Source organism: Perca fluviatilis, chromosome 17 (genome assembly GCF_010015445.1).
Source record: "Perca fluviatilis chromosome 17, GENO_Pfluv_1.0, whole genome shotgun sequence".
NCBI lineage: Eukaryota > Metazoa > Chordata > Actinopteri > Perciformes > Percidae > Perca > Perca fluviatilis.
Window position 1 is genome coordinate 13,377,670 of NC_053128.1, and position 27,099 is coordinate 13,404,768.

Below are 27,099 nucleotides of genomic sequence, written 5' to 3' on the forward strand. Positions count from 1 at the left end.
ATACAGCTCTGTCCCGGTGAGACCAAAGTAGTCAGAAGCATCGCTGCCTGCAGAACATGATTAACATTTTCTGTTCATTATTAATTAAGTTTTAGATCTACAGTATGCTTCTTGTGTTCTGGCCTGGAGGGGTTGTCTGGCTGTAGTGTACACTATACTATTTTCTTGGACTTTGAAAGGGAAATCTGGACTGCAGGAAGAAACTAAATTTCTAGAACTTTTTAAAAAGCTGCATCAAAGCCAACAATCCAAGTTTGAGTTTGTTTCTGAAATTCTTTAATAGTGGACCACATAAAAAACAAACATAATTTACTGTAATAGTCAAATGAACACACATATTAAAGGGGATTTAAACCATCTTAATCAGAAAGCTTCTCTCTTTACAGTAAGTGTATTACTTTTTTTTATCAAAGCAACTTTCTGAAGTACCTAATGATACAGTGTGTTAAAACATGTTATTCTGAGGTCACATACTGCCCTCTGCTGTTACTTGTAGATAACAGCCTCAAAAAACATCACCGCACAGATTTAAGTACATAGGCCTTTGTTTCTGTACGGAGTCAAATAATTATTTAACTCCAAAAGCCGGAGGATTTGAAATGTCATTGATCAACCAGAGACCATGAATGCATCAATACAATCAGGACTGGTAACTTGTTTTTCTGTTGAAAATAGCTTTGTCTACTTATATATATATATATATATATATATATATATATATATATATATATATATATATATATATATATATATATATATATATATATATATATATATATATATATATATAATATAATATACACACACACACACACACACACACAGCAGTGAATAATTAACAAACTTCTTAAAGCAATAGTGTAACATTTTGGGGATTGGGGTATAACCTGTTAATTAGTGAGCTTTAGAGGTGTTGGTAGACGGTTTTCTATCTTTTTTTTATTCTGTCTTACTTTTCCAAAAATGTCAACCTATTTGTTTTTTTTTTTGTTTTTTTTTTATGTTTTGGAAATAAATACTAAATGAAAACTATCCTCAGAATTTGTCTGTGTGAATGTAATTCTCACTACACCTGACAGCTGATTTTCCTCTACTTACCATATTTTTCTGTCTTTATCTACATTTAAATGTGTGTAATATTCTCATCGTAGTTTATCATTTCCACCAATTCAGTTGAACTTAATGGTTCCACAAAGAGCAGCTTCTCCCGACCAATCAGCAAGCCATCTCACATTAGGCAGGGTGAAGACAAGTTCCTTATTGTGAGAGTGAATGAAGCCATAAAACAGACTTTCTCAGCACTACAGCCAAATACACGGACTTCCAGCAACTTGTATATTACTCTCAGGCTGAAAATCAATCAGGCTGGCATATTATTTGATCACATTGACAAGAACATTGCTGTTTGAAATTCAACACTATCTACACTAACCACTCTTCTGTTTCTGTCACTCTGTCCTTCTCCCTCCTAATTGTGCTCGTTCTCAACATCACTCTATGAAGTGACAGGAAATCTCTCTCTCTCTCTCTCTCTCTCTCTCTCTCTCCCTCTCTCTCTCCCTCTCTCTCTCCCTCTCTCTCTCTCTCTCTCTCTCCCTCCCTCTCTCTCTCTCTCCCTCTCTCTCTCCCTCTCCCTCTCCCTCCCCCCCTCATGGAATAGGCAACCATGAAAAGACAAAAAAAATGCCCAAACAGTAATATAGAAAAGAAATCAGAAAAGAAAGAAATTACAGACACACACTTACAAAAATGTGACAACGGCACACAGTCATTGGTGATTTCTGAATGAAGAGTCAATTAACAGCTTCTATGTTGAGACTTGTCTGGTTTAAAACTTTTAAGTGGGACTCACTTTTTAACACATTCAACTTCATTGTCAAATTGAATCTGAAAAGCCAGTGAGGTGCAAATTGAACCAATGACACACATCACATTGTGCCAATGTGATAAAAGCATTTGTTATTTCTAGTTAATGCTGCACCTTCAAAGAAAGATGTGGCGGGTGTATGTGTGTTAATGTATGCATGTATTCCTGAACTTCATATTCTCACTTCGAGGACATTTTATCTATTCAATCAATGTTTTCACATGTTTGCATATGTGCAAGTCAAATGAATGAATACCTTGTGTGTTTACGCATGTGTGCATTTCCTACCTGACAGTGAGGATGTGGATTTGAACAGCCCATCATAGCTCCTTTATTCTCAAAGATCTAAAAACAGAAAACAAGAGGAAGAGTTAATCCAGAGTTTAACCTTTTTTCAACCTTTTTGCTCGTACTGAGTAGTGTAGTGCGACAAAACTAAGGCAAAATTCATCAAAAATATAGAAGAAGAGAAGAGCCCTATATTGGATGTCAGCTATGGGATAAAGGGAATTCTGGTTTCCTCCATGAGTCAAAGGTCAAAGTGGACAATTCTCTCTCCAGACTCTTGAAAAAAGCAAATCCTCGCTGATTCAGACGACTGAAACAGGAGAGACTGGGAGAATGGTGCTGTCCTTGGTGCTGATATTTGGTAGTTAATACTGTTTCAATTCACCTGCAGCTATGAACTTTTAGGGATCCCAAGGTTCTTTCTTTCCATTTTGGATTGGTCTGTAAATATAATCTGAGAATGTCTATACTGTACAATGCACTAGTTGTATTTTTGTGCAGACTAGAGAAATGAAATATATTGGGAGGTCAGGTTTCAGGGTGAAAAAATCTAATTAATTGATCATCCTATACATGACTGGCCATTAGAGAAAATTGAAATGGACACAAAAACATCCAGTCTAATTATCCTACAAAAAGGTTTCAATGAAATAAAAACTAGAATGGCACTAGGAGAGTGCAGACCTCCACTAAGACCAATGGATGCATATATTGTATGTTAGTGCTCACTGCGTTTATCAACACGTTGATATCCGTTTCCAGTATTTGCGTATACTGTTCAGGTGAGGTTATTCCGATTATTCCAACACCACATGAATGCAGCACAAAATGCCTTATCTCGCAAAGTTAAAATTGAAAAAAAGAATTTGTGTATCAGACCCGTGATACGGAGCCGGTCCAAAATGAAATGGTTTCTTCCTTGGCCCATGCAACACCCTTCCACAAATCCTGCTAACAAACAAATAAACCAACAAACTAATGATATAATCTCCCTGGTGTAGGTAATTAAGACTGTGTAAACAAAAAAACATTGGAGAGAAGTCCTAAAGAGCATTTTAGCTGAAATCACCAATCACTTGCTGTGCTACGGAAGTTAGAAGCTGAGCTATGGAGGAACCAGATGGATATTTAGAGTAAAATGAATCAATTCAGCTTTCAATTCAACTATAATGCAGTGATTTGTTCATGATTATATGACTCTAGCTTGTGTCTTTTCCACAGTAATGGCTTATGGGAGTCATGCTGTAGTATGTGGTGTTATTCAACACACTGAACAAAAAAAGAAAAAAAAAGCTGTGATTTTTCCGGATTCAGTTAGACTATGAATCCATCTGTATACCTAATCATTTATCATAACCAGTAAAGATCAGCTTCTGATGACCTCTTATCTATCAACAAAAACACAGCATCTTTATTTCTTGTCATATTCTCAGCATTTGATATAGGAAGAATTACTTTTTAGTTGTTTTTCTCCCATCCTGGAATGCTGTGTGGACAAGCCAGACCCTCCTCCGCAGTGCTGTGGAGGAAGGTCTGGCGATGCGAGAATAACAGTGTGTGAATGTTAATGGGCGTGTGTGCGCGTGTATCCCATACTTGAACCCAGAGGTACGTGGTGCCTAGTTCTTCGACAAGCTCTGCCCACTTGTCAATCACCTTGACAACCTCTTGTTTTTTCATGAGCGAAAGGGTGACGTCAGACCAGGGATGGAAACACATGACCTTACTGAAAAAGAGATGAAGAAAGAGACAGAGAGGACAGCAGGATGGATGTTAGATAGTGGGGAGGTAATAACCGCCTGTCTGGCTATTTCTTCTTTGTGTGTTTATTATTTATTATGATGTGTGTTGTTGTTGTTCTATTTGTGGTTAATAAGTGATATATGTGCTGCTGCTGTCTTGCCTTGGTCTTCTATGAAATACATTTTAAAAAAGAGTGCTTGATCTACTCTATTTTGGTCTGGCCTGATTAAAAAAAGTAAAAGTGATATTCTGTAAAATTGATTTTCTATCTGGCGCGCAGTCCTGAATACTGTGAAACTACTGCTCTGCACTTCCCAGAGGCCACTTGTGAAAAACAGCTACACATCTTTGACATCTTTTTTACTTGGATATTCTGTTGAAGCTGTTGTTGCTGGTGCTGTTCCGATCAATTGAATAATGGTTGCACTTAGAAAATAGCAAGTCTGCAATATGCAGTTTATTTTGCTCTGAAATACAATTACAACCAAATGTGACCAAACTTCAGTATTAACACAGATTACATTTATGGGCTAAAAGTCATTGTGCTCCTTTGAAATGCATTTTCCAATTTGCCAGCCACAAAATGCCAGCCACAACTAAAGATAAATAATTCAATGATGTCATTGCCTTTCCTTATGTTATGAGAGGTACTTATCATGAGATAGTACTTTAGAATCACAAAGGGAGATGTAGTGGGCAGAAAAATTATATCTGATGCTTTTCACATTATTAATTGGAAAGCTGATGAGAGACAGGCATGACTGGGATTGACTGGTTGATTTGAGAACACGGAACAGGGGTCAGATTCAAAGCTAAAGCATCTGGTTTTTCTGGTCAGAGCTTTACACGAGATATCTAAACATATTGTGCTGAATGGTGTTCAAAACCAAACGTGAGCATGAGTATCATAGGAGCTAGGTGTGTGTGTGTGTGTGTGTGTGTGTGTGTGTGTGTGTGTGTGTGTGTGTGTGTGTGTGTGTGTGTGTGTGTGTGTGTGTGTGTGTGTGTGTGTGTGTGTGTGTGTGTGTGTGTGTGTGAGACACTGGAATTGGATTTATTTGATTTTAATTTATCGGTACAAACAGCATTCTTCAAAATTGCCTTTTTCTATGGTTTTGTGAGCCTGTTTAATTCATTTTAACAGTGTGGGTTGAATAAGGTCATTGTCTAATTTTGAAAATAAGTTTGTAGAAACTAAAAACTTTGTAATTTGGTATCACAATAACAACAATTGTGACAGTGTTTTAACTGTTCTGAGCAGTACACACAGTTGTTGATTTCCAGAAACATTTCCTTGAAAGAGATCTCTAGGGTAAAGATACAAAAAATGTAATCTGCAGACTGATGAGCACATATCTTTGATATGATATTAAATGTTAATGGCTTGTATATGTGCAATAAGCTTTACTTCGGGATCTACGGCACAGACAGAGCCATGTGAGGCCAAGCGTCAAGAGAAGGAACATTTTATTAGAAAAGGTATGTACAACATAGCTTTCTGTGGATGTCGTAATTGTGAGCACTAACAAAGGATTAGCTTTGACAGGGAATAAATCCAACAGATAGATCAAAAAGCTAACTGAATAAAACATATTCCCAGGAATAAGCCCTTATCCCCAGAGTGCCAACACACAGGGCCTGAGGTAAATATCACTGGACTGAAATCCATGCCATCATAACATTCAGTGGTGAGAAAACATGCCCATCTGGTGGTGCCAGAGAGGATTGCACACATGTTAATATACTGTATGGACGTGTGGATGTGGGGTTTTGCATAGTTCAAAATGTCCTGGAAACAAGTGGCATGCAGCATGTTGATTAAGTACCTTCTCCTAATAGCTGATTATGTTGATGCTGATCACAACAGCGAATGGAAGTTGCCTCAGCATGACTGCTTTGATTGCACTCATCAGTTCAGATTTAATTAGTCATACATTTGAATGTATCATCATTTTTTAAAAAGGAACACTGATTAAGATGCATCGTTGACTAAATTCTAACTACATTTGAATTAAGATTATGAATATGTTTAATCTTCATCTCATTGCAACATTGTATTTTTTTGTTGTTTATCGTTAAACGTCCGGGTACAATATAAAACATAAATGTTGCTATTTGATATACTGTTGCAGGTTTAGTTTAGAGTTACATTCCATATTCAGTTCTTTGGCATGTTTCATTAAATAACACATAGGGTATCATTCCAAAGTAGAATAACAGCATTTATACATACTTTACACAAATGCTAAAAGCTTCACACAGTATGATGGCAGACAATGATTATTTCTACAATGTGTGACATGAGGCTTTTTTCTTACCAGACGCCCCTGGCTGCTTTACACTGAAACAATGGATGTTGATCTGAATCTGAGGAACACAACAGCAAATGTAAGTTGTTTCAACAATTCATTTGAAATGTAATCTTAGACAGTGTATTGTATTGATCCACCTGTACCTATTAGCCCTGATAGAACAGTTAATTGTGGCATGAAGTTATCTCAAAAATTGATTTGTGTCTAAGATGTCCCATAGCAAACATTATATATGTCTATACTTTGCAATTTATTAAACAGCAAAATAATTATGTGAAAGTAAAACATGTTAAAACATTTAAAAATTGCAAGCAGCTGAACAAATCTGTGCTGTTATTGCAACCAGTTGCTTAAATATTTTCTATCATGCAAAACAATGACTTGTTACAGAATTTTCTCACCAGGATCAGGAGCATCAGGCTGAAGAGCAGGGAAATCATTTTCAAAAAGAAAAGTGCTGTCATAGTCTGAATTTACCTGGAGAGTAACACAGAGATATCAAAATACACAAAATATATTGTGCTGCCCAAAGCGAATACCATTTATAATGGGCATAGGTTGTTTGGTAGCTGCAGGTGTCCAGATATGTTATGGATAAATTATGCCTTTAATGTAATGGTTTATTACACATTCAATAATGATGATTAACTGCAGAGTACCCCCCTTGACTGCAGAGAAGAAACATCTGTGGCATCATCTATACAGGTTTCTCAAGAACAGTTTGAAGCCTGGAGATAGTGTTTACTGTTTGTAGGAGCCAAACATGTTGTTTCAAGTGTTCAGATTTGGGGTGTTTTACATTGGGTATCGCTGTGGTATTACCTGGGGCAAGGTTATAAAGGTAAGCTCCAAATTGTTGCCGGCAGGTGTTTGGCCTGGAAAGGGCAAATGGTTTTTGACCGCTAACGCTGTGACACCGAATGCTGTGATGCTGGAGTGCATTGGTATCAAAGCCTTTGTTCTAAAGTTGTCTAATTGTTTATGGATTTATCGCTTAAAATGTGAAATAATGGACAATTCATGCTGCACGGTTAACCAAATAAACATACTGTTATTCTGCAATGCAACATAGTCAGACGATTCTTGAACGCTACACAGCATGTTAACATCAGCGCGTCAGCCAGGTCACTCCGGGATAAAACCACCTCAGTAGTTATGGTATCAGACCGAACAACTTTACACTGTTTTTCGCCATCTTCTCAGATGAAAGGCTGAGAAACATGTTACCCAAACCATGAGCAAATAAGCTGTAATTTGCTGTGGGCCTATATATTGAAGGAATGTATCTACCTGTTCTTACCTCTCCATTTGCACGCGTGTTTCCGGGACAGAGTGGGTTGCGGGGGTCATATCTGGGTGTGTGTTCCTCAGGAGGTTTTTCTACCTGACCTGCCCAGGGTCTCTTCATGCGATGGGCCGACACCAGGACCCAGGTGTCCCGCAAAGGGTTATAACGCAGATGCTGGTGCTCTGAGGGGTTTGGGAGTCATAATGCAAAGCAATATAATTACAAACACATATTTACAGATAACGCTGGTTCTCTCGAAAGCCAAAAAGTGACAGTGGAATGTAGCCTAATCATGTGCATGTGCACAGAAGTCAACCTGATCAACTAGTCACTGGAAGTCCATTTTATTTGCTTAATCTGTAGAGGAAATTGCTGATACATGGCTGAAACTAATAACTTTTGTATCATCAATTATGTCTTCCTGTTTCGTAAGAATAATTAATTTAGTCAGTAAAATGTCAAAACAAATTTCATGTTCTAATTTAGTTACTAGGCTACACATAACCAACACGTCAAATAATGAAACACATCCAAAAGCATTAAGGCACAGATGATTAAGGTACAGTATAGCTGTGGTAGGGCTGGGCGATATGGAGAAAATCAGATATCGCGATATTCTTGTCCTAATACCTTGATGTCGATATTGTGGCGATATTATAGGGTTGACAATTGGTGCTTTAACAAAATATCTTCACAATGACATTTAAGATATGTAATCTTCAGTAATGTCTGGGTAAAAAAATAACAGAACAGCTAGATCAGTCTGGTAACACAGAAAATGACTTCACTTTATATGCAGCCTTTAAAACCAGGAAAAGACAACACTTAGGCCATTTACGATATTACGATATCCAAAATCTAAGACGATATCTAGTCTCATATCACAATATTGATATAATATCGATATATTGCCCAGCTCTAAGCTGTGGTTTGTAGGGATGATTGTCAGCTGGCAGGAGGAACTCAAGTCACGAGACTACACACAGCTGGCTGTGTGTACAGCAGTAAGCACTCTGTCAATGCAGGAAGACAGGCCTGACTAGACCAAGTGGTTTAACACCAACATGTATTGATTTCAGCAAACCTATACGTTCTCCTGTATGTGGTAATTCAATATGACCGGAGTCCAATGATAAATATGTTAATTGAATGGTTCTGTGTAGTATCGGGGATAGTGTTTCTAGGTAGAATATAACCTAAGACATTTTATGATTTAGTTGGACCTACCAGTACATTCACTTTCATACTATTAACTTTGGTTAGATAAATCAGTTGTAATAATAAGTGGTTCACATTGTTTGATTGAAGCAGTGATGTGTTAAAGAGAACGAGAAACGCTGACAATATCGATACAAGTGGTCTGTAGTGCAATGAAGCTATGCAAATTGAATAGTGTGTCCTACTTGTAAAAAAAACAAAGTCTGTTTGTGAGGATTTGGCGTTTAGCAAGGGAAGGTAAAACTAGCGGATTTTAAATGGAGCTTGGAATAACACGTCTGCACGGACGTAAAGTCTTGTTTTATGTCTATGCGTAAAGTAAACAAGACAGTTTATCTACCGATATCCTGGATGAATGGAACTGGCATTTACCTATCGTGGGTTCACAAAGCTCCCTACCTTTTGGATCAAAACGGACTTCTTTTTTGCCACTCATGTCGGGTGGTGCTGTTTCAGAACTGTCACCTCTCCGGTGCTAAATCCTTGAACCGTTAGCTAACTCCTCCTGAACTTTAGTTGACAGCTAGCTGCCTTATATATATGTCAATGCTAGCTACCAGTCCATAAAATTCCTCTGCCTACTTCCTGTTTTTTGACATGCAAAGAAACGTGCTCTTTGGGACAAATCAACGTGTGATGACAAACCTCTAAAATGCCAAAGAATAAGGGCGAAAATTACCAAATAATAACAACGTAGAAATGAAAAGTCTGCCTTTAATACAATGTCTAAAAATGTATCTTTGTGTATAACTCCTTTTTGTATAAGTATGTAAAATATTAAACAATTATCTAAAGGGGGTTTGACAGTATGCTGGCAACCCTAAAGTTGCCGTCGCCTAAGCGACAGACTCGTCCTCTGATTGGCTGAGAAGTCACTGCCCGCCCCCCACCTGACCAGGAAGAAGCTGTCAGTTGGACTCTTCCATAGGACTCTTCCCTCGATGGCGTGTTTGTATCAACCTGTCGGCCTCTGTGTACACGTGTAGTCGAACCTGCTGCTCTGTCTCTGTCTGTGTCGTTTTGTTTTAACCATGTCTGTAGTCAGAACGATTTTAAAACTCTTCCTGTTCGCCATAGTCACCGTCTTGGCCGTGCTGCTGCTGCGGTACTGGATGGCCACCAAGCAGTACGTTTTCAACAAAGAAGACGTCGCCAAATTGGCCAAACAGTACGCAGGTGAGTTTGGTAATGAGTTTTTTAGCTGCATCGAGTCAAGCCATGCTTTCAGTTTATTCAATACATGAATGTAAGTAGTTCTCTCCCCTGCCTTACATCTGTGTGTACTGTAAATGTATCTATTCTCAGGACAGGACCATGAACAGGCCTTCTCCAAAGTGGTGGTGGAGCTCAGAAAGAAGTAAACAATTGTTTTGCATCATTAATATATTCAGAAACTACATGTTGCAACTATACAAAAGTCATCACCTTCAATTTCTTGAAGCAGATACCAACATCGTGGTTGACCCATATTCAGTCAATGGACGTAAATTATTTCAACATTAGACTCTGTTATGTTGAATGTGTTTTAAAGCCATTGTGGGTTGCAGAGCTGAGCCTGTATTAATTCAGCAAAGTTAAGTTACCTACTTTGGCTACATTCTGATGTGAATACATGCTATTGAAGTCACAAGATGATAGTTTTAAATTGTGTTGAATTGTAAATGAACTAGGTATCCTGGCCACATCCTGCCAGACGAGGACCTGCAGTGGGTGTTTGTGAACGCCGGAGGTTGGATGGGCTCCATGTGTCTCCTCCACGCCTCGCTCACAGAGTACGTGCTGCTGTTTGGTACTGCAGTGGACACAGGAGGACACTCGGGTAAGGAATGAAGAGTATTGAAAGTCTGACTGTTTGTCGGGCAATGGGAAAGGAGCAGTTTCATCCGAGCAACAGTGATACTATATTTTTTTTATTTTTTAATGTTTAATGGAATTGCTGAATTAAAGTGTTTTTGAAAGAAAATAATCATTAATTCTATGAAAACTTTTTAATTATATTGAGAAGGACAAGAAGTGATGTTTTGTTTAAAAAAAAAAAAAAAAACTTAAAATGCAGTACTCTTTCAAAAAAAATAAATGCTTTGGTACTTGTGGTGTACACTGAATTGTTGCTCTTTTCTTAGGACTGTGTGATCAGTTAGTATGAGAAACGTTGGAAGTTTGACTCCATGTATGCTCTCTTCTTCCGTCAGGTCGTTACTGGGCTGAGATTTCTGACACCATCATATCCGGCACCTTCAGACAGTGGAAGGAGGGGACAACCAAGAGTGAAATGTACTACCCTGGTAATACCATAACACATTTTTATCTGCAATAATATGTTTTGATATGAATGGTTTTCTCTTTATACTAAATTATACCAATGTCTTCCTGAACTTCAAACTGTTTCACAGGTGACACCATCGTACACAGTGTAGGCGAGGCCACTTCAGTCCAGTGGAGCACCGGGACGTGGATGGTGGAGTATGGCCGAGGTTTCATCCCCTCCACGCTGGGATTTGCTATGGCAGACACCCTGTTCAGCACCCAGGACTTCCTCACAATGTTCTACACCGCCCGTGTCTATGTCAAGGGTCTGCTGCTTGAGGCTGGTACACTACTTACAGAGGCCGGAGTTTTCTGAGGCACTGTCGAAGCTTGGACACCCGCACAGGGACGGTAACATCAAAGGTTCGCCTTGTCATTACACCACTTTACCCCTCACCACGAACATCTAGCATGAGGAAAAATCTGTTGCTTGATTATTCAAGTATAAATATGTTTACCGGGAATTGAAGACAATCTAAATTTGCATCAGTACAGTACTACATTCAAGTTCTTGCCCCCTCGTTAAGGCTATCCAAAATAAAGTGGTTGAGTCCCTTTCCCCTGTGACATTTAACTTGCATCAACGATGACAACAGTGCAACATTTACCACTGCCTTGCATAAAGGCTGTTCCACTCAACGAGTCCCACAGTGATACTCAGCATCTTACTTTACACAATAAGCATTACTGAGAGCTCAAACTGCCTACATAGTCAGTGAGGTTGTCATTTTTTTTTTTTTTTTTTTTCTGGCTTAAAGACACCACTGATTGGGACTTAGCTTAGCTATTCATAGTAACCCCAGAGGGTTAGACGATACATACTCCTTCTCCTCTCTTCCGTTTGTATTGTAAGCCTGATTCGCCTCCCAGCTAGCTAAGCCTAGCGCAGATCCTGTAGGTAACCGGTTCCAACTAGCCTACTGCTCCGAATAAGTGACGAAATAACGGCAACATCTTCCTGTTTACATCCTGTTTTTTTATAGTCACAGGGTGTACAAATAACAAGATCACATGAGACACAGCTGTCTTCTAACCATATACAAACTAGGAACTATATTCTCAGAAAGACAAAGCACTGCTACTTGGATGGAGTGATTTGCTCGCAGCACCTGAAGCTCTGTGGTGAGGAGCAGAGAGTTTGCCTGGAGTTCGCTCAGAGTTGGAGTAATAGAGTCAACAATTACTAGATAGTAAAAGCATAGTGACCTTGTTATTTGTACACCTACATGTTGGCGTTATTTTGTCACTTATTCGGAGCAGTAGGCTAGTTGGAACCGGTTACCTCCAGGATCTGTGCTATAGGATTAGCTAGCGCTGGGGGTGTCAGACAGAGTTACAACACACAAGGAGATGAGAAGGGTATGTATTGACTTGTCTAACTCTGGGGGTTACTGTGAATAAGCTAAAGTCCCAATAAGTCGGCTTGTTCCTTTTTAAAGAATGGAGCCCCTTAAACCTTTTTATTCTGGGAATAATAAGATATTTGTAACCAGACGTTTGAGTAATAAGTCTTTTGCAACCAATCACTTTTAAAAATGATAAATGCTGATTTAGAAAATGCTAAAGCTGTGATTTAAAAAAAATAAAAATAAAATTGTTGACAGCAAATTTGGGGACCAAGGAATCACTTTTAAAACGATATGCAATGCTTAATTTGGTTTGTAAAACAAAAAAATATATAATGCCAAGCCAAAGTAAACTATTTTCTTAGTAAATACCCATTTCATATTTATATGCATGCAGATTCTCAGTAAATGAGGGTCTTTATGAAGCTCTAAATTCTTAAACCAATCACAGAAACCAACATCAAGAAGTCAAGAAGCATGTTTGCTCCAAAGATCAAGCCTCCCTTGAAATTTGGCTCCGTTTCCTCATTCACAATTGATCTGTTTATACTATACTATATTTTTTTGGAAAATGTTGAAAACCTGAGGTGGAATGGTGGAGAAAACTTCCTGTATGATTAGTGTGCAACGTTAAATTTTTTTGGCTCAGTAAGTCAGGTTCATACCAGCTCCGAGACAGCAGTGTTTTAATGATTATAGATACTCTGTCATGGTGTGTGCTGACTACTTTAGAGCTACTTTTCAGCAACAGATTGCAATGTTCACATTTTTCCCCAACCTTTTTACCCTTATTGAGTAAGGGTTCAATCCTTTCTTCTCTCAGAACTTTGGTATGGTTATCCGTTAAATCCAAACACAGTTGTAGCCGTATGTTTTATTTTTTTGTTTTCAAACTGTAAAGAAGAAAATGTACACAACATATTCTGCACAGTGTTTGTTGCTGTTAAACACCAATATATACTTATTTGGAGAAATTTGCCCTTTTAAAATGTTTGTGCTATTTCTGTTTGGCTTAGATTAGGGGGAAAACACTGCTGTTAAGACTTCTGCAGTGTTAAACTGAACCTCTACACATTTGAATTCATTAATTTTATGGGATGGATTGAACACATAACTTAATTCAAAAACGGTACCTGAAATGTTATAGAGTTCTACAAGCTTAATAGACATGGCACAATCATTTTGAAAATGTAATTGTTGAGATAAACTTGAATAATATTGTGCGCCGAGTCTGACCGAGTGAGACTACTTGTCTACATTGTACTCAGCCTCCGTTCATTGTCGAGAACTTTGCACTAGCCCAACAGGGCAAAAACAAAACGGTATCCACAGGCCTCGTCCTTTACAATCCCACGTTGCAATGTAATGCTGAGAAGAAATGGCAGAAATATTTGTTTATTTCACGGGGAATTGTACTGTACGGGCAAATCACTGCTGCTGAATCCACCACCTCCAAGTCCGTTCCCTTTTTTTTTTTTTTTTTTTTTAGATGAAACAGCCTTATTTTCAGACCGATGCCTATGGCCATCAAGGCACATATGGTGTTTCTGTGGGAGTGAAATTATACTGTATAACTACCCAAACTGAAGTTATTTGGTTTGTATAAAGCAGCATCAGTACTAGTGTGATCTCATGGCTGTATGGCAAAACAAAAAAAAAACACTATGCCTGTACCTTAAATGTTGATGAGCGGATGTGCAATTTACCGTAAGGTAAAAATTAAAACTGACAGTGCCAGAAGAAATAAATGTTTTTGAATTAAAAATGATACAAGCCTGGTTTATTACTTATTAATACATACACGTCAAAGATCAATCTCAAGAAAAAGTTCACCTTTCCGGAGTAATCTATCACAGGTGCTGTTATCCTGCAAAACAACAAAAATAAACATTTGGGTTTGGGTGGTAAACAAAAGCTGAGTAAAATCACAAAACTGACCTTATATACGGCCAGAGTTAATAAAAATAGAGATGAGGTTAGGGATTGTGGGTAGGTGGAGGAATGCTGCGTGATCACACGGTGTCATTCAATAAAACGGGCCAGCAGAACAGAGGATAGACACATCAGTCCTCATCTCCGTCTGTAAATGTCAAGACGATGCAGACAACCTGATTTGTTGTCATCATATCCATGAGAGAGGTCCAGGTGATAATGATAGAAGCGTGTGTATTTCATGTGTGTGGGTGTTGGCTTGTGTGTGTGCACAGAGGTGAGAGTGAGTGAATGTGCATGCTTGTGTACATGTTCTACCTGCCATAGCACATATGCAGTGTGTGTGTGTGTGTGTGTGTGTGTGTGTGTGTTTATGCTATATACTATATATCCACCCTTCCTCTCTATCCATCTGTGTGTGTGTTACCATATTATCCCAGATATAGATTTAATGTCAGCATAACAGACTAGCCTGACCCCGCTGCCCTCCTTCTCTTTAAGCCCTATAAATGAGATGTATTCAGAATCGAACTGGGCGGCCAGTGCTGAAATACCATGCTGCGGCCGAACCCTATGGGATAGATGAAGGCCTCTTTGACTAATCACTCGATGTCTTCCAGGCTAATGATATCCTCCCATCCTACGTTGTGGCTTTGCAAATAAATGTCCTTTAGGGGTGCACACACACACACACACAATGAATCGTCAGATAAAGGGAGATGACTCCTGGGCCTTCATTATTACATAGCTTTAATTTGCTCACAGCAAAGCTCTTCCCTGCTCTCTAGTGGACATATTCAGTATCACATCACTTGATATTTTTTTGAAATATTTTTTTGATTCATTCCCCCATTTCAAATTGCAACTCAAAACAAATCTGTTTAAAACTGCCTATTCCACTTGATGTCAATTGCTCTGCCTCTTTCTGTTGTTTCTTTTGTTTTATTTTTTATATTTATATTTTTTTGCTGCTTTTAAATGTCTTATGTATCCCTGTCCCTTTAAATAAAATGTGTTTTTTTTTTTGATAGAAATATTTTTATTATAGACTATACAGTCTATAAGTAGGAACAACATCTGACAATCAGGCTGAAGTTGAAATATCGCAACAACAAAGCAAAGTATCCCTTAATGTTAGCGTTCTGTAACATCATGCATGTGATTTGCTGGAAAAGTAGAATACAGTCAGTGAGTTATTATAATATAATTATATATATAGTAATTATATTATAAAGTTATTATTTAACTATAATTTATAAAGACTTACCAGTTTAAACTACTGGTCACAGAATGTGTTTTTCTTAGACACAAATAAAACAATCTTTAGATTGTTTTTTTTTCCACAATTCCTTTTCCAGAGCTTTTTGCTTTTTTATCCACATATCTTGATATATAATCATAGACTGTATATTAATATTAACAGTCTATGTATATAATACAAGACTACTATTAATTTGGGCAGTTCTGTTGCATTGTCATTGTTTAACAGTGTTTTGCTCCAGTGTTGTTTGTATTTACACGCACACACAGGGAGAGAGCATAGAGTATATGGAAGAGACAGACAACAACCTGTGTGTACGGTATCCCCGAGGGACAAAACATAGGATCTCACACAGAAACACGTTGAACGGACTTTCAAAACTAGCTACTGATGGACATTAGGAAACTGACTTAGCTAGCATAACCACTGTCTCAATAACCTTTAGGGATCATGATGGAGCTCTCGTATCAATCTATGAAAGTCGCCCACCAAGCCCGGGAAGCGGTGAGTGAACAAGGGGTTTTGTTTTTGCTGCAAGCTAACAACTTTTAGTTAACGTTAACTAGCAATGATACTTGGGAGAAGGGGGGGCATGTAAAGTAACGTTAGCTACCTCTGCTTATGGCCTAATTAGCTGTCTCAGATGACAAGCAACGTTATACTGATAATAACATGTATTCTGGGCCAGGTCGTTGCATTCTAGCTACACATATGTTATGCAGCAAACAACTGCTAGCTAAACTGTCACAATTAACTTGGCTAGCTAAACAATAAGCATTTTGCCGTTGAGCTAATCCGGCTAGCTAGTTTAGCACGCATCCTGTGACACAGCTAATCAGCGTCTACAGGTTGCCTAGATACCCAATCAGGTGGTTGTCATTTGTGGCAATGTGTCGCCCTCTACTGGGATTTTGTCTCTCCCCATCCTAGCCACTAAGCAACTCATAGGAATGAACAGGGCTCCGCTTCGAACGCTGTATCAAGTTTTTATTACACGTCCATGATCCCAATGCACTAGCTACCCTCTATGATGCTCCCACATGTGTCAACCATAGACTTATTTTAACAGTCTATGGTGTCCATCACAGGGGAGTACAGGGGTACAATAATATAATTCTCAAGTACTATTACTGGACTTTAGACCTTTTTAAAAGTAGACATTTTGACTTGACCTATCTTGTTATTAATTAATATCAATAATGACAACTGTGTTCTGTGTTGCTGTCCAACAGGATGAGCTGAGGACTGAGATGAGGAGGAAGAGCCTCCTCATCCTCATTTACCACCACCTGCTGGGGCAAGGGTCAGTATGAAGTTGTGTAAATAAATGTAAATGGACTGTATTTATATAGCACTTTTCTAGTCTTAACGACTACTCAAAGCGCTTTTACATAGTACAGGAACCATTCACCATTCAAACACAGTGGCCGAGGTTGCCGTACAAGGTGCCGCCTGCTCATCAAATAAACATTCACACCGATGTCACAGCATTGGGAGTGTGCATGCATGCGTGCGTGCCTACGTTTACAGAAAGTGTCTGACTTTATAGGCTACGTGCAACTCATCAACAAAACACATTAAAACTAAATCATGTTGGACTCCTCAGGCTCACCGCACAAGACAGCGGACATATTTGACCTTGTTTGTGTTACTTTTTTTCTTTCCAAGGATCATGTGTGCCTGTGTGTGAGATCTTGTGTGTGTCCATTCACCAGCTACGTGTCTGCAGCAGTGGCCTTGGACCAGGAGACTAATGGAGGTGTGAGGAGGTTCGAGGTCTGTGATAACATCGATCTGGAGATGGTGCTGATGGAATACGAGAGTTATCACTACGTCAAGTTCCAGAAATATCCCAAACTTATCAGAAGAACAGCAGAACCAGGTATATGACGTCCACTAAGACATGAAGCAACTTTGAAATCATACCTCATGCCCAATGCAATCAATTTGCTGCTAATTTCTGAATTATTGGGATGTAGTCATTGAATCTCAAATATACTCTATGAATATTTTCTGTTTTTTTTTTTTATGTCAATTATGTCAAGGTGAGAACAGGAAAGCAAGAAGTGGTAGTATAAAAAGGTGAGTCTCTCCATCTCTCGTACCTTTCTTTTCATTTCATGTTCAGGGTTTACACTGTCCATACATGCTAATCATATAAACAAAATGAGTAAAATACACAACAAAAACAACATTGTAATTCTTGATTTAAAGAAGCATTACACTGATTTGACAGCGATGTTGAATAAGTGCAGGTGTGCTTGGAAGTGCAAGTATGATAGATTAATTTGAGACAGAAAAATCTACCAATGATAGTTTGCTTCCTCCATTGATGGATATATTATCTGTCTTTGTCCATCAGGAGTCCCTGTTCAGCTGCAAAGCCTCTTCCCAAAATCAACCCGTCCCAGACCCCAAAGTCCGGAAACGGAGCCAAGAGGACCACTGCCAGTTCACATACAAATGTATAGCATTAACCACAGAAAAACCAAGATCAGAATATTAAAATAAAAGGTGGTTATTCTGACATCCAGACGACTGTGTTTCCAGGAGAATGGTTCTGCTGTTCCTCCAGAGTTGTCAGAGTTTGGTCTTAACGTGTCCTCCATCAGAAATGGACCAGCTGGGGAGGCAGCCAATAACCGAAAGGTACTGGGGAATAGATTTTATTTACGGATGAAGGTGATCACATTTACATTTCAGGCATTACTAACCCTCACTACTAGTGAGACTAGACTACAAATTAACTGCAAATCCTAATGAGAATTCCCTGTCATCTGTGATGATTTTACAGAAATGATCTTTAATATTTTCGAATGTTTTTTCTTTTTACTCAAGCATACACAAACTGATAAATATGTACACCGATATGTACACCCTTTCATAATAAAAATTTAACTGAATCACTGCTTTTGTTTTTTTTATGCCTTTGTTCACCTAAATGAGTTAAAATCTTGTGTTGGCCGTCTTAGGGCCAGATGACTGACGGCAAAGTTTCAATCCAAGGAGCTGGCAGTGACTCAGACTACATGGTAGTTATAGTGTGTAAAACGTGCAAAAATATATATTTAACATGCCATTTTTATTATATTAGAATGGCACAAATCAAACAATAGTAAAGCTACTATTAGTACTTCACTATCACCAATAATAGTGATTTTTATGCTGTGTTGCAGGAACGGCTGCTGAAGCCCCTCAGTGGCTTTTCTGGAATGAGCGGCGAGATGAGAGATCTTGCTGCAATCATCAGCAGGGTACTACACACACACACACACACACACAAATACTATATTGAAAACACTGACAAACAAGAAAACACATGCTCAAAACATACATGTAGAGAGGCTGATTTGATCTCAACTTGTGGGTTCCTACTTGTCAAAATATGCTTTAAGTGATACCAAATAAGTCCACTAGAGAGCATTAAAGAGCTTTGTTGGAAATGGATTGATCTGATGTATTAATGAAGGTTCATGTTCTATCTATTCCCCTTATGTGACGTTACACTCTAAAGGACACCTATTTACACAAGCCTAATCACACCTGTGTGTGTGTGTGTGTGTGTGTGTGTGTGTGTGTGTGTGTGTGTGTGTGTGTGTGTGTGTGTGTGTGTGTGTGTGTGTGTGTGTGTGTGTGTGTGTGTGTGTGTGTGTGTGTGTGTCAAGCTGATGTCTTCCACATGCATCCCTCACTCTGTGTGTTTGTGTTCACCCCTAAAGGACATCTATTTGCACAGCCCCAACGTGCGGTGGGAGGACATCATTGGCCTCGAGGATGCAAAGCGATTAGTCAAAGAGGCCGTCGTCTATCCCATTAAGGTGCGGCCGCTGCCTGGGCACGCTGGTATTTCAGCACCGGTCGTCTGTCTTCGATTCTGAATACATCTCCTTTAAAGGGCTTAAAGAGAAGGAGGGCGGCCGGGTCAGACTAGTCTGTTAGGCTGACATTAAATCTATATCTGGGATAATATGGTAACACACACATACACATATTGATAGATAGGCAAGGAGGCAGGAACACACACACACCTGCAAAGCCATGTAGACTTTATATACCCAGCCACATTCACACAATTTTGCAGCTGCATACAGATGTTGCACATACAAATAAAACATGGCACACACACACACACACACACACACACACAGACACACAGACACAAGCCAACATGCTTCTATCATCATCACCAAGACCTCTCTCATGGATATGATGACAACAAATCAGGTTGTCTGCATCCTCTTGGCATTTACAGACGGAGATGAGGACTGATGTGTCTATTCTCTATTCTGGCCTGTTTTATTGAATAACACCATACCTCCACCTTCCCACAATCCCCAACTTCTGTCTCCATTATTATTCATTCTCTAGGGTATAAGGTCAGTTTGGTGATTTGACTTAGCCTCTGTTTGCCACCTAAAATTTGATTAATATGTGGTATTTGCGGTACTGACTCAGCTGTACCTCAAGCAAATCAGTTGTCCTTGCACACCGTTCAGCTTCTGATTGGTCTGCAGGAGATATGTATGTAAATGTATGTTTTGTTGCTGGAAGATTATGTTTGCAGGTATAAAATATTTTATTTTATTTTAAATTATGTGATTTACTAAAGGTTTGTCTATGCTTTTTTCAAATTTTACTCCTCTCTCTTTTTTTATTTTTTGCAGTACCCCCAGCTATTTACAGGCATTCTGTCTCCATGGAAGGGCTTGCTGCTCTATGGCCCCCCAGGTACCATAGACCTTCGTCAGGATTGCTAATTAAAATCTAAACGTGTTTGTTTGCTCATTTCCAGTCCAAAAAGTCCAACAATTTATAATTCTTCCTGACATGTACTCTTGAAACAATTTGACTCACATACACACAGGTACGGGTAAGACGCTGCTGGCCAAGGCCGTGGCTACAGAGTGTAAGACGACCTTCTTCAACATTTCAGCCTCCAGCATCGTCAGCAAGTGGAGAGGAGACTCTGAGAAACTGGTCAGGGTAGGTTATTCTTCAACACACACAACAGGTCAAATGCATCGGTTAAAAAAAACATACATTGTCTCCTATACTTTGCATGTTTTACTGTGGATTTGTGTAAATGTACGTGTCTTGTCTGCAGGTTCTGTTTGAACTGGCCAGGTACCACGCCCCATCCACCATCTTCCTGGACGAGCTGGAGTCAGTGATGAGCCAGAGAGGAACAAGCATGGGGTAAGCTGAGCCAAGAAATGTGCTACATGATTTTTTTTTTCTTTCCAGTTCTGAAGTTTAGGGGAATAGAAAATGACCAATGATGTTTGTGAGCCCATGTCTCCTGTAAAATTGTCCTTGAGTAAAACATTTAACTCACTGTGAGACATCTGTAATTTGTGAACTATAATTGAGAAATGTCATGACCGAAAGAACGAGATCCAGGGTACAAGCGGCCGAAATGGGTTTCCTCAGGAGGGTGGCTGGCGTCTCCCTTAGAGATAGGGTGAGAAGCTCAGGCATCCGTGAGGAGCTCGGAGTAGAGCCACTGCTCCTTTGCGTCGAAAGGAGCCAGTTGAGGTGGTTCGGGCATCTGGTAAGGATGCCCCCTGGGCGCCTCCCTAGGGAGGTGTTCCAGGCACGTCCAGCTGGGAGGAGGCCTCGGGGAAGACCCAGGACTAGGTGGAGGGATTATATCTCCAACTTGGCCTGGGAACGCCTCGGGATCCCCCAGCCAGAGCTGGTTAATGTGGCTCGGGAAAGGGAAGTTTGGGGTCCCCTGCTGGAGCTGCTCCCCCCGCGACCCGACACCGGATAAGCAGAAGAAGATGGATGGATGGATAATTGAGAAATGGTTTTCTTACAGCCATATTACATCAGACATTTTATTTTATAAATAAATATATATATATATATATATATATATATATATATATATATATATATATATATATATATGATACATAATATTATAGTGAATTTATATTAAATATATATACCATTTAGCCATAATAAAGGTCTGAATGCAGATGCAGAGTATTCATGAATGTAAACCAAAAATATAGTCAAAACTGCACTAAAATAGTTCTAAATGATCATGTATAATAAACAGAATTAATAAAATATTACCCCCAAAAGATAATTAAAACCACTTTAGCTATAATTATGAAGTTCTTTATTAATGTAAGGAAACAATGGGCAGAACACTGTACAAAGACTGACAAGACTGATTCTATAGTTACTATATATTAATGTCACTATAAAGAGCATTAAAAGACTTGTGGTGGTGAATATAAATTTGATACATTTGACAGACTGATGTGTGTTTTCAGAGGAGAGCATGAGGGGAGTCGCAGGATGAAGACTGAGCTGCTGGTTCAAATGGACGGACTTGCCAAATCAGAGGACCTGGTGTTTGTACTAGCTGCCTCCAACCTGCCTTGGTAATACCTTAACATAGACAAACACCACACTATGTACAAACCTCAATGGCCATCAGTATTTTCTCCTGCGTAAAGATAATGACAACAAATCAGTGCATTTGTATTGCCAGAGCATCTACAAATAGAGATGACAGTTTTGAGAATGACAGATTCACACATGCATCATTTTCTTCTCTTTTCCTCCATGCTTTATTTCTTTTTATTTATCTTGCTCAACTTAATGCTTGTTTTTTTACCAAGTTATACCAAAACAAGGTGCATTTTCTTATGTAGATAATGAAATTGAATAATAAAAAATATTGTATTAATTATTCAGGATGTTTGGAGTAAAAGTTAACGAGAAATAAAATGCTGTCTATAGTTTGTCTGACTGTTCCTGCTCTTTGCTCAGGGAACTGGACCATGCCATGCTGAGGAGGTTAGAAAAGAGGATCATAGTTAGTCTTCCCTCCTCGCCAGCTCGCCAAGCCATGATCTCTCATTGGCTGCCTCCTCTCAGCTCCACAGGAGGGGTGGAGCTACGAACTGAGCTGGACTATGAAACTCTGGCGAAGGTGTGTTACAGTAAGACTTGTTAAAGCTATAGTGCGCAACTATTTTATATTAATGAACGTATGTTCATTAATTCACATTTCTTCCACTTTCAAGCCATTACCATAAGAGTTGATACAAAGATAATTAAGCCTATCATCTCCACAAAACTGTATGTATTTCTCAGTATGGCTATGTTTACAAAATGACATCGTCCGACGACTTTGCGCGTAGAAGCTCAAGTGATGTGTTTTACGTCACCGTTGAGAAAAAACAACAGCAGTGTTCAGCTTTGGAGACGAAGAGGACATAAAAACTACAAGATAATTACCTCTTCTGAAGAGTCCATCATATTTAGTTTTTTTAATCCGTGTCCTCCTTGATTTGACGGAATAAACGCTACTAGCAACTGCGTGGAGGAGGGGAAGGGTTGTTGCGGGATCACAGAAGGATTGCGTCATGTGGCTGCTCTGACAGTGTTGTTGTCATTACCTATAATTCCCCATGGGGGCGACAGAAACTACGCACTATAGCTTTGAGACAATTTAACACGTTTATCTATTTTGTTTTTTTTTCTGGAAAAAAATGTGTTCTCACTCATGTGTTGCCTTTCATTAATGTTCATCTTCATCTGACTGTGTGTCTGTGTGTGTCTGTTTCAGGGGATGGAGGGTTACTCTGGCTCTGATATACGACTGGTGTGTAAGGAGGCTGCCATGAGACCAGTCCGCAAGATCTTTGATGCTCTGGAGTCCCATCAGGATGGTAGGACAACACACACACACAAAATGTGTGCTGCTTTTAAATGTCTTATGTATCCCTGTACGGTGTCATTGAGTGCCGAGAAAGGCGCCTTTAAATAACATTATTTATTTATTATTCTTATTATTATTATTATTATTACCACATGAGAAGATCGACCCCAATAACAGCCATTTTTTCTGTCAAGTGCCCCTGAATAAAACGCTGTACAGGGTTAATACGTTTTGAAAAAACCTGGAAAAGTTATGGAATTTGAAAAATGGAAATTCCAGGCCTGGAAAGGTTTTGGAAACATAAAAAGACCCAGAAAGTTTTGGAAAAGTCATGGATTTATTTTTATTTTTTTTAACACAGCATCATAATATGTCATTAATAATAATAATAGTAGTAATAATAGCCTCACTGGGATTCTCCTTCACAGTAGACACTGACGTGCCTGCCATCCAGCTGGAAACTGTGACAACAGCTGACTTCCTGGAAGTCATCACGCACACAAAACCCTCGGCTCGAAACCTGATGGACAAATACACAGCCTGGGAGAGAGAGTACGAGTCTGTCTGACACACAGGCACATTTTAACATGAGAAAAAAAATTTTTTTTTTTAAAGAACGCTACTGCATATGTGACGGAGAAGGTTTTGTATAAAAACTGACCTAATGCTGTTACGCTTGGTGGAAGTCATGACAAGATTTCTCTTTATCAGGGCTTTCCTAAATAACTTATTTTAAGCTCACATACATTACACACCCTGATGTGTAAATTGTCATTACTTTAGTAAGTTTAACATAATTTAATTAACTCAATATGTCCCCATGATATAACGTCTGGTGAAATATTTGACGATTAAAGATCTTCTCACACCTCAACTTTCTTCAGCATTGTTTTTGTCTCTCAAATGAATTTTTCAGTATCAATCTTTTGACATGGGTGTGAAAACAAACCCTTGAACAAGAACCCGAAAAGTATATTCTGAGCCATTGGTACTATATTTTATGGAGTCTTTCTTAATTTAGTTTATCTGTACAATGAGCATGAGCACAATGAAATAATAACCAATACCAGGTAATTTAAACTTATATTTATACATTATGATATCATGACAAAACATGTTATTGTGACAACAAATGGCAGGTACTTCTGAAATGCATGATTTGCTTTTACTTTTTAACATTCTGGACTGGAGATTGTAGTCCAACATTTATATGTAAATGTATCTTTTTGATTTTGGCATGATCAATAAAGATTACAGGATGGATATTTTCCCTTAATCAATTCAATTCAATTTTATTTATAGTATCAAATCATAACATAAGTTATCTCGAGACACTTTACAGATAGAGTAGGTCTAGACCACACTCTATAATTTACAAAGCCCCAACAATTCAAACAATTCCAGTAATTCCCTCAAGAGCAAGCAGTGCGACAGTGGCGAGGAAAAACTCCCTCTTGGGAAGAAACCTCGGACAGACCCAGGCTCTTGGTAGCGGTGTCTGACGAAGCGGTTGGGGGTGTGATGAACAGTGGCGATAGTAGTCACATTAATAATGGAACAGTGACTGGATGTAGCGGGAAGCTGCAGGGTTCAGCAGGACGCAGCATGACATTGCAGGGCATCGCTGAGCTCAGCAGGGAGTGCAGCAGGACCACGGCGACAGCTGCAACCCGAGGTCTTGGTGCCAACGTTCTCCCAAGGAAATACGCTGGGGAAAAAAGCGTAAGGACTCCGGGAGGTAAACTCCCCAGAAGCTAGGATTAGTAACAAGCATTTCTGGGACGGGCTGCACACAAATAGTAATAGTAATAGTAACAGTAATAGAAACAGTAATAGAAAGGGAGAGAGAGAGCCGCTCAGTGTGTCAAAGGAAGGAAGTCCCCCGGCAGTCTAGGACTATAACAGCGTAACTATAACAGGTAACTAAGAGAGACAGGTCATAAGGAGAGGTAGCTTTTTCGGGCTTAGAACTCTCCCCTGCGGATCTGGCTTGGCGGCCTGCCTCCCTCTACTTTGTTATGTATTATTAATCTAACAATTATGAAGAGAAGCAGTTGGGCCAGTTAGGTGAACACTGCAACTCCTCACCTCCTAACTATAAGCTTTATCAAATAGGAGAGTTTTAAGTTCATTCTTGAATGAGGTGACAGTTTCTGCCCCCGAACCCAGATCGGAGCTGGTTCCATAGGAGAGGAGCCTGATAACTGAAGGCTCTAGCTCCCATTCTACTTTTAGAGACTCTAGGTACCACCAGTAACTCTGCATTCTGGGAGCGCAGTGTTCTAGTGGGACAATAGGGTATTAGGAGCTCTTCTAGATATGATGGTGCTAGACCATTTAGAGCTTTGTAAGTCAAGAGAAGGACTTTAAACTCAATCCTGGATTCAACAGGAAGCCAATGCAGAGAAGCTAATACAGGAGAAATATGATCTCTTTTCTTAGTTCTTGTGAGAACGCCGCTGCAGCATTCTGGATCAGCTGGAGAGTCTTAAGAGACTTATTTGAGCAACCTGACGAGAGGGGAATTACAATAGTCCAGCCTGGAAGTAACAAATGCATGGACTATTTTTTCAGCGTCGTTTTGAGACAGGATATTCCTAATTTTGGCAATGTTACGAAGATGAAAAAAGGCTGTTCTTGAGGTTTGTTTTAGATTGGCATTAAAGGATATATCCTGATCAAAGATAACTCCTAAATTTCTAACAGTGGTGCTGGAGGCCAGGGCAACACCATCCAGAGTAGCTATATCTCTAGATAATGAAGTTGGAGGTGTTTAGGGCCCAGCACAATAACTTCAGTTTTGTTAGGGTTTAACATCAGAAAATTATAGGTCATCCAGGATTTTATATCCTTAATGCACTCTTGAAATTTTTGCTAGCTGACTGGTTTCGTCTGGTTTGATTGACAAGTATAATTGGGTGTCATCCGCATAACAGTGAAAGTTAATTGAGTGTTTTCTAATAATATTGCCTAGAGGAAGCATATATAAGGAGAATAGAATTGGTCCAAGCACTGAGCCTTGAGGAACCCCATGGCTAACTTTAGCGTACTTGGAGGATTTATCATTAACATTCACAAATTGAGATCGATCAGAGAAATAGGACCTAAACCAACTCAGAGCAATTCCTTTAATGCCAACCAAGTGTTCCAATCTCTGTAACAGGATTGAATGGTCAATTGTGTCAAATGCAGCACTAAGATCTAGTAAAACAAGAATGGAGACAAGACCTTTGTCTGCAGCAGTTAAAAGGTCGTTAGTAATTTTCACCAGTGCCGTCTCTGTGCTATGATTCTTTCTAAATCCTGATTGAAAGTCATCAAATAAACTGTTGCTATGTAGAAAATCGCATAACTGATTAGCAACCACCTTCTCAAGCATCTTGGATAGAAAAGGAAGGTTAGATATAGGTCTATAGTTTGCTAAGACCTCAGGATCCAGGGTGGGTTTCGTGCTGCAGTAATCGTGCTGAGGGGATCATTTTAGGATGTCTAGGATGATGGAAATAATTCAATAACTTCCTTCCCTCCATTGTTAAAACACCAATTGGTTATAATATTGATAACTGGCGATTCTATTAGAAAATGAAACTGTAGACTTGTGTTGTCTTAAAGCAGGTTCTTTAGGATGTGTTTGAAAGCTTCTGGGAAACTGTCACATGTCAGGTGGGGAGGAGGGTTGATTTTATTATCATCTCCTTCTCTGTATTTACCTGACAGGAGAGAAAGTGAAATCCCATGTCCCATCCCAAGCATTAAAATGTAATGAATCATAACAACTGTTTTTTGGGGCCCTTAAAATTTAATTAAAAAGTCTTAAAAGTCATTTTCCAAGGTATAAAATGATGTACTTTTT

General features: G+C 39.1%; 3 protein-coding genes across 4 annotated transcripts in view; 2 read left to right on the plus strand and 1 right to left on the minus strand.

The window, feature by feature from the left end:
* Nucleotides 1–9,305, minus strand: part of galt (galactose-1-phosphate uridylyltransferase) — a 31,787-nt gene extending 22,482 nt beyond the window's left edge. Inside the window, exons 1-6 of the mRNA XM_039780518.1 lie at nt 9,116–9,305; nt 7,511–7,680; nt 6,612–6,687; nt 6,217–6,265; nt 3,752–3,881; nt 2,156–2,212 (exon numbers count right to left, since the gene is read on the minus strand). Of these exons, the coding sequence (XP_039636452.1) occupies nt 2,156–2,212; nt 3,752–3,881; nt 6,217–6,265; nt 6,612–6,687; nt 7,511–7,680; nt 9,116–9,152 (519 nt within the window). The 5' untranslated portion in view covers nt 9,153–9,305. The remainder of the gene's footprint in view (nt 1–2,155; nt 2,213–3,751; nt 3,882–6,216; nt 6,266–6,611; nt 6,688–7,510; nt 7,681–9,115) is intronic.
* Nucleotides 9,306–9,612: 307 nt separating this feature from the next.
* sigmar1 (sigma non-opioid intracellular receptor 1) lies at nt 9,613–11,780 on the plus strand. Its single transcript, XM_039778805.1, has 5 exons — nt 9,613–9,892; nt 10,022–10,073; nt 10,387–10,535; nt 10,909–11,001; nt 11,110–11,780. Exons 1-5 carry the CDS (start codon nt 9,748–9,750, stop codon nt 11,337–11,339), a joined length of 669 nt encoding a protein of 222 aa, XP_039634739.1. The 5' UTR covers nt 9,613–9,747; the 3' UTR covers nt 11,340–11,780.
* A 4,032-nt stretch (nt 11,781–15,812) lies between these two features.
* katnal2 (katanin p60 subunit A-like 2) lies at nt 15,813–24,120 on the plus strand. 2 transcript variants are annotated; one of them, XM_039778798.1, is made up of 16 exons: nt 15,813–16,066; nt 16,795–16,865; nt 17,278–17,444; nt 17,608–17,644; nt 17,925–18,027; nt 18,113–18,211; nt 18,535–18,594; nt 18,739–18,816; nt 19,282–19,380; nt 20,227–20,290; nt 20,427–20,545; nt 20,667–20,758; nt 21,850–21,960; nt 22,352–22,514; nt 23,154–23,256; nt 23,678–24,120. In XM_039778798.1, the coding sequence occupies exons 1-16, from the start codon at nt 16,013–16,015 to the stop codon at nt 23,812–23,814; spliced, it is 1,557 nt and encodes a 518-aa protein (XP_039634732.1). In that variant the 5' UTR covers nt 15,813–16,012; the 3' UTR covers nt 23,815–24,120. The 2 variants fall into 2 exon arrangements, with proteins under 2 accessions (XP_039634732.1, XP_039634731.1); XM_039778797.1 differs by having other exon boundaries at nt 15,817–16,066; nt 23,675–24,120.
* The last annotated feature ends 2,979 nt before the right edge of the window (nt 24,121–27,099 follow it).

Coding starts and splice junctions, on each gene's coding strand:
- katnal2 (XM_039778797.1), top strand. CDS start 16,013: ATGATGGAGCTCTCGTATCAATCTATGAAAGTCGCCCACCAAGCCCGG. Junction 19,381..20,226: donor CCGTCGTCTATCCCATTAAG/GTGCGGCCGCTG, acceptor TATTTTTTGCAG/TACCCCCAGCTATTTACAGG. Junction 20,546..20,666: donor ACTCTGAGAAACTGGTCAGG/GTAGGTTATTCT, acceptor TCTTGTCTGCAG/GTTCTGTTTGAACTGGCCAG.
- sigmar1 (XM_039778805.1), top strand. CDS start 9,748: ATGTCTGTAGTCAGAACGATTTTAAAACTCTTCCTGTTCGCCATAGTC. Junction 10,074..10,386: donor GTGGTGGAGCTCAGAAAGAA/GTAAACAATTGT, acceptor TAAATGAACTAG/GTATCCTGGCCACATCCTGC. Junction 10,536..10,908: donor GGACACAGGAGGACACTCGG/GTAAGGAATGAA, acceptor TTCTTCCGTCAG/GTCGTTACTGGGCTGAGATT.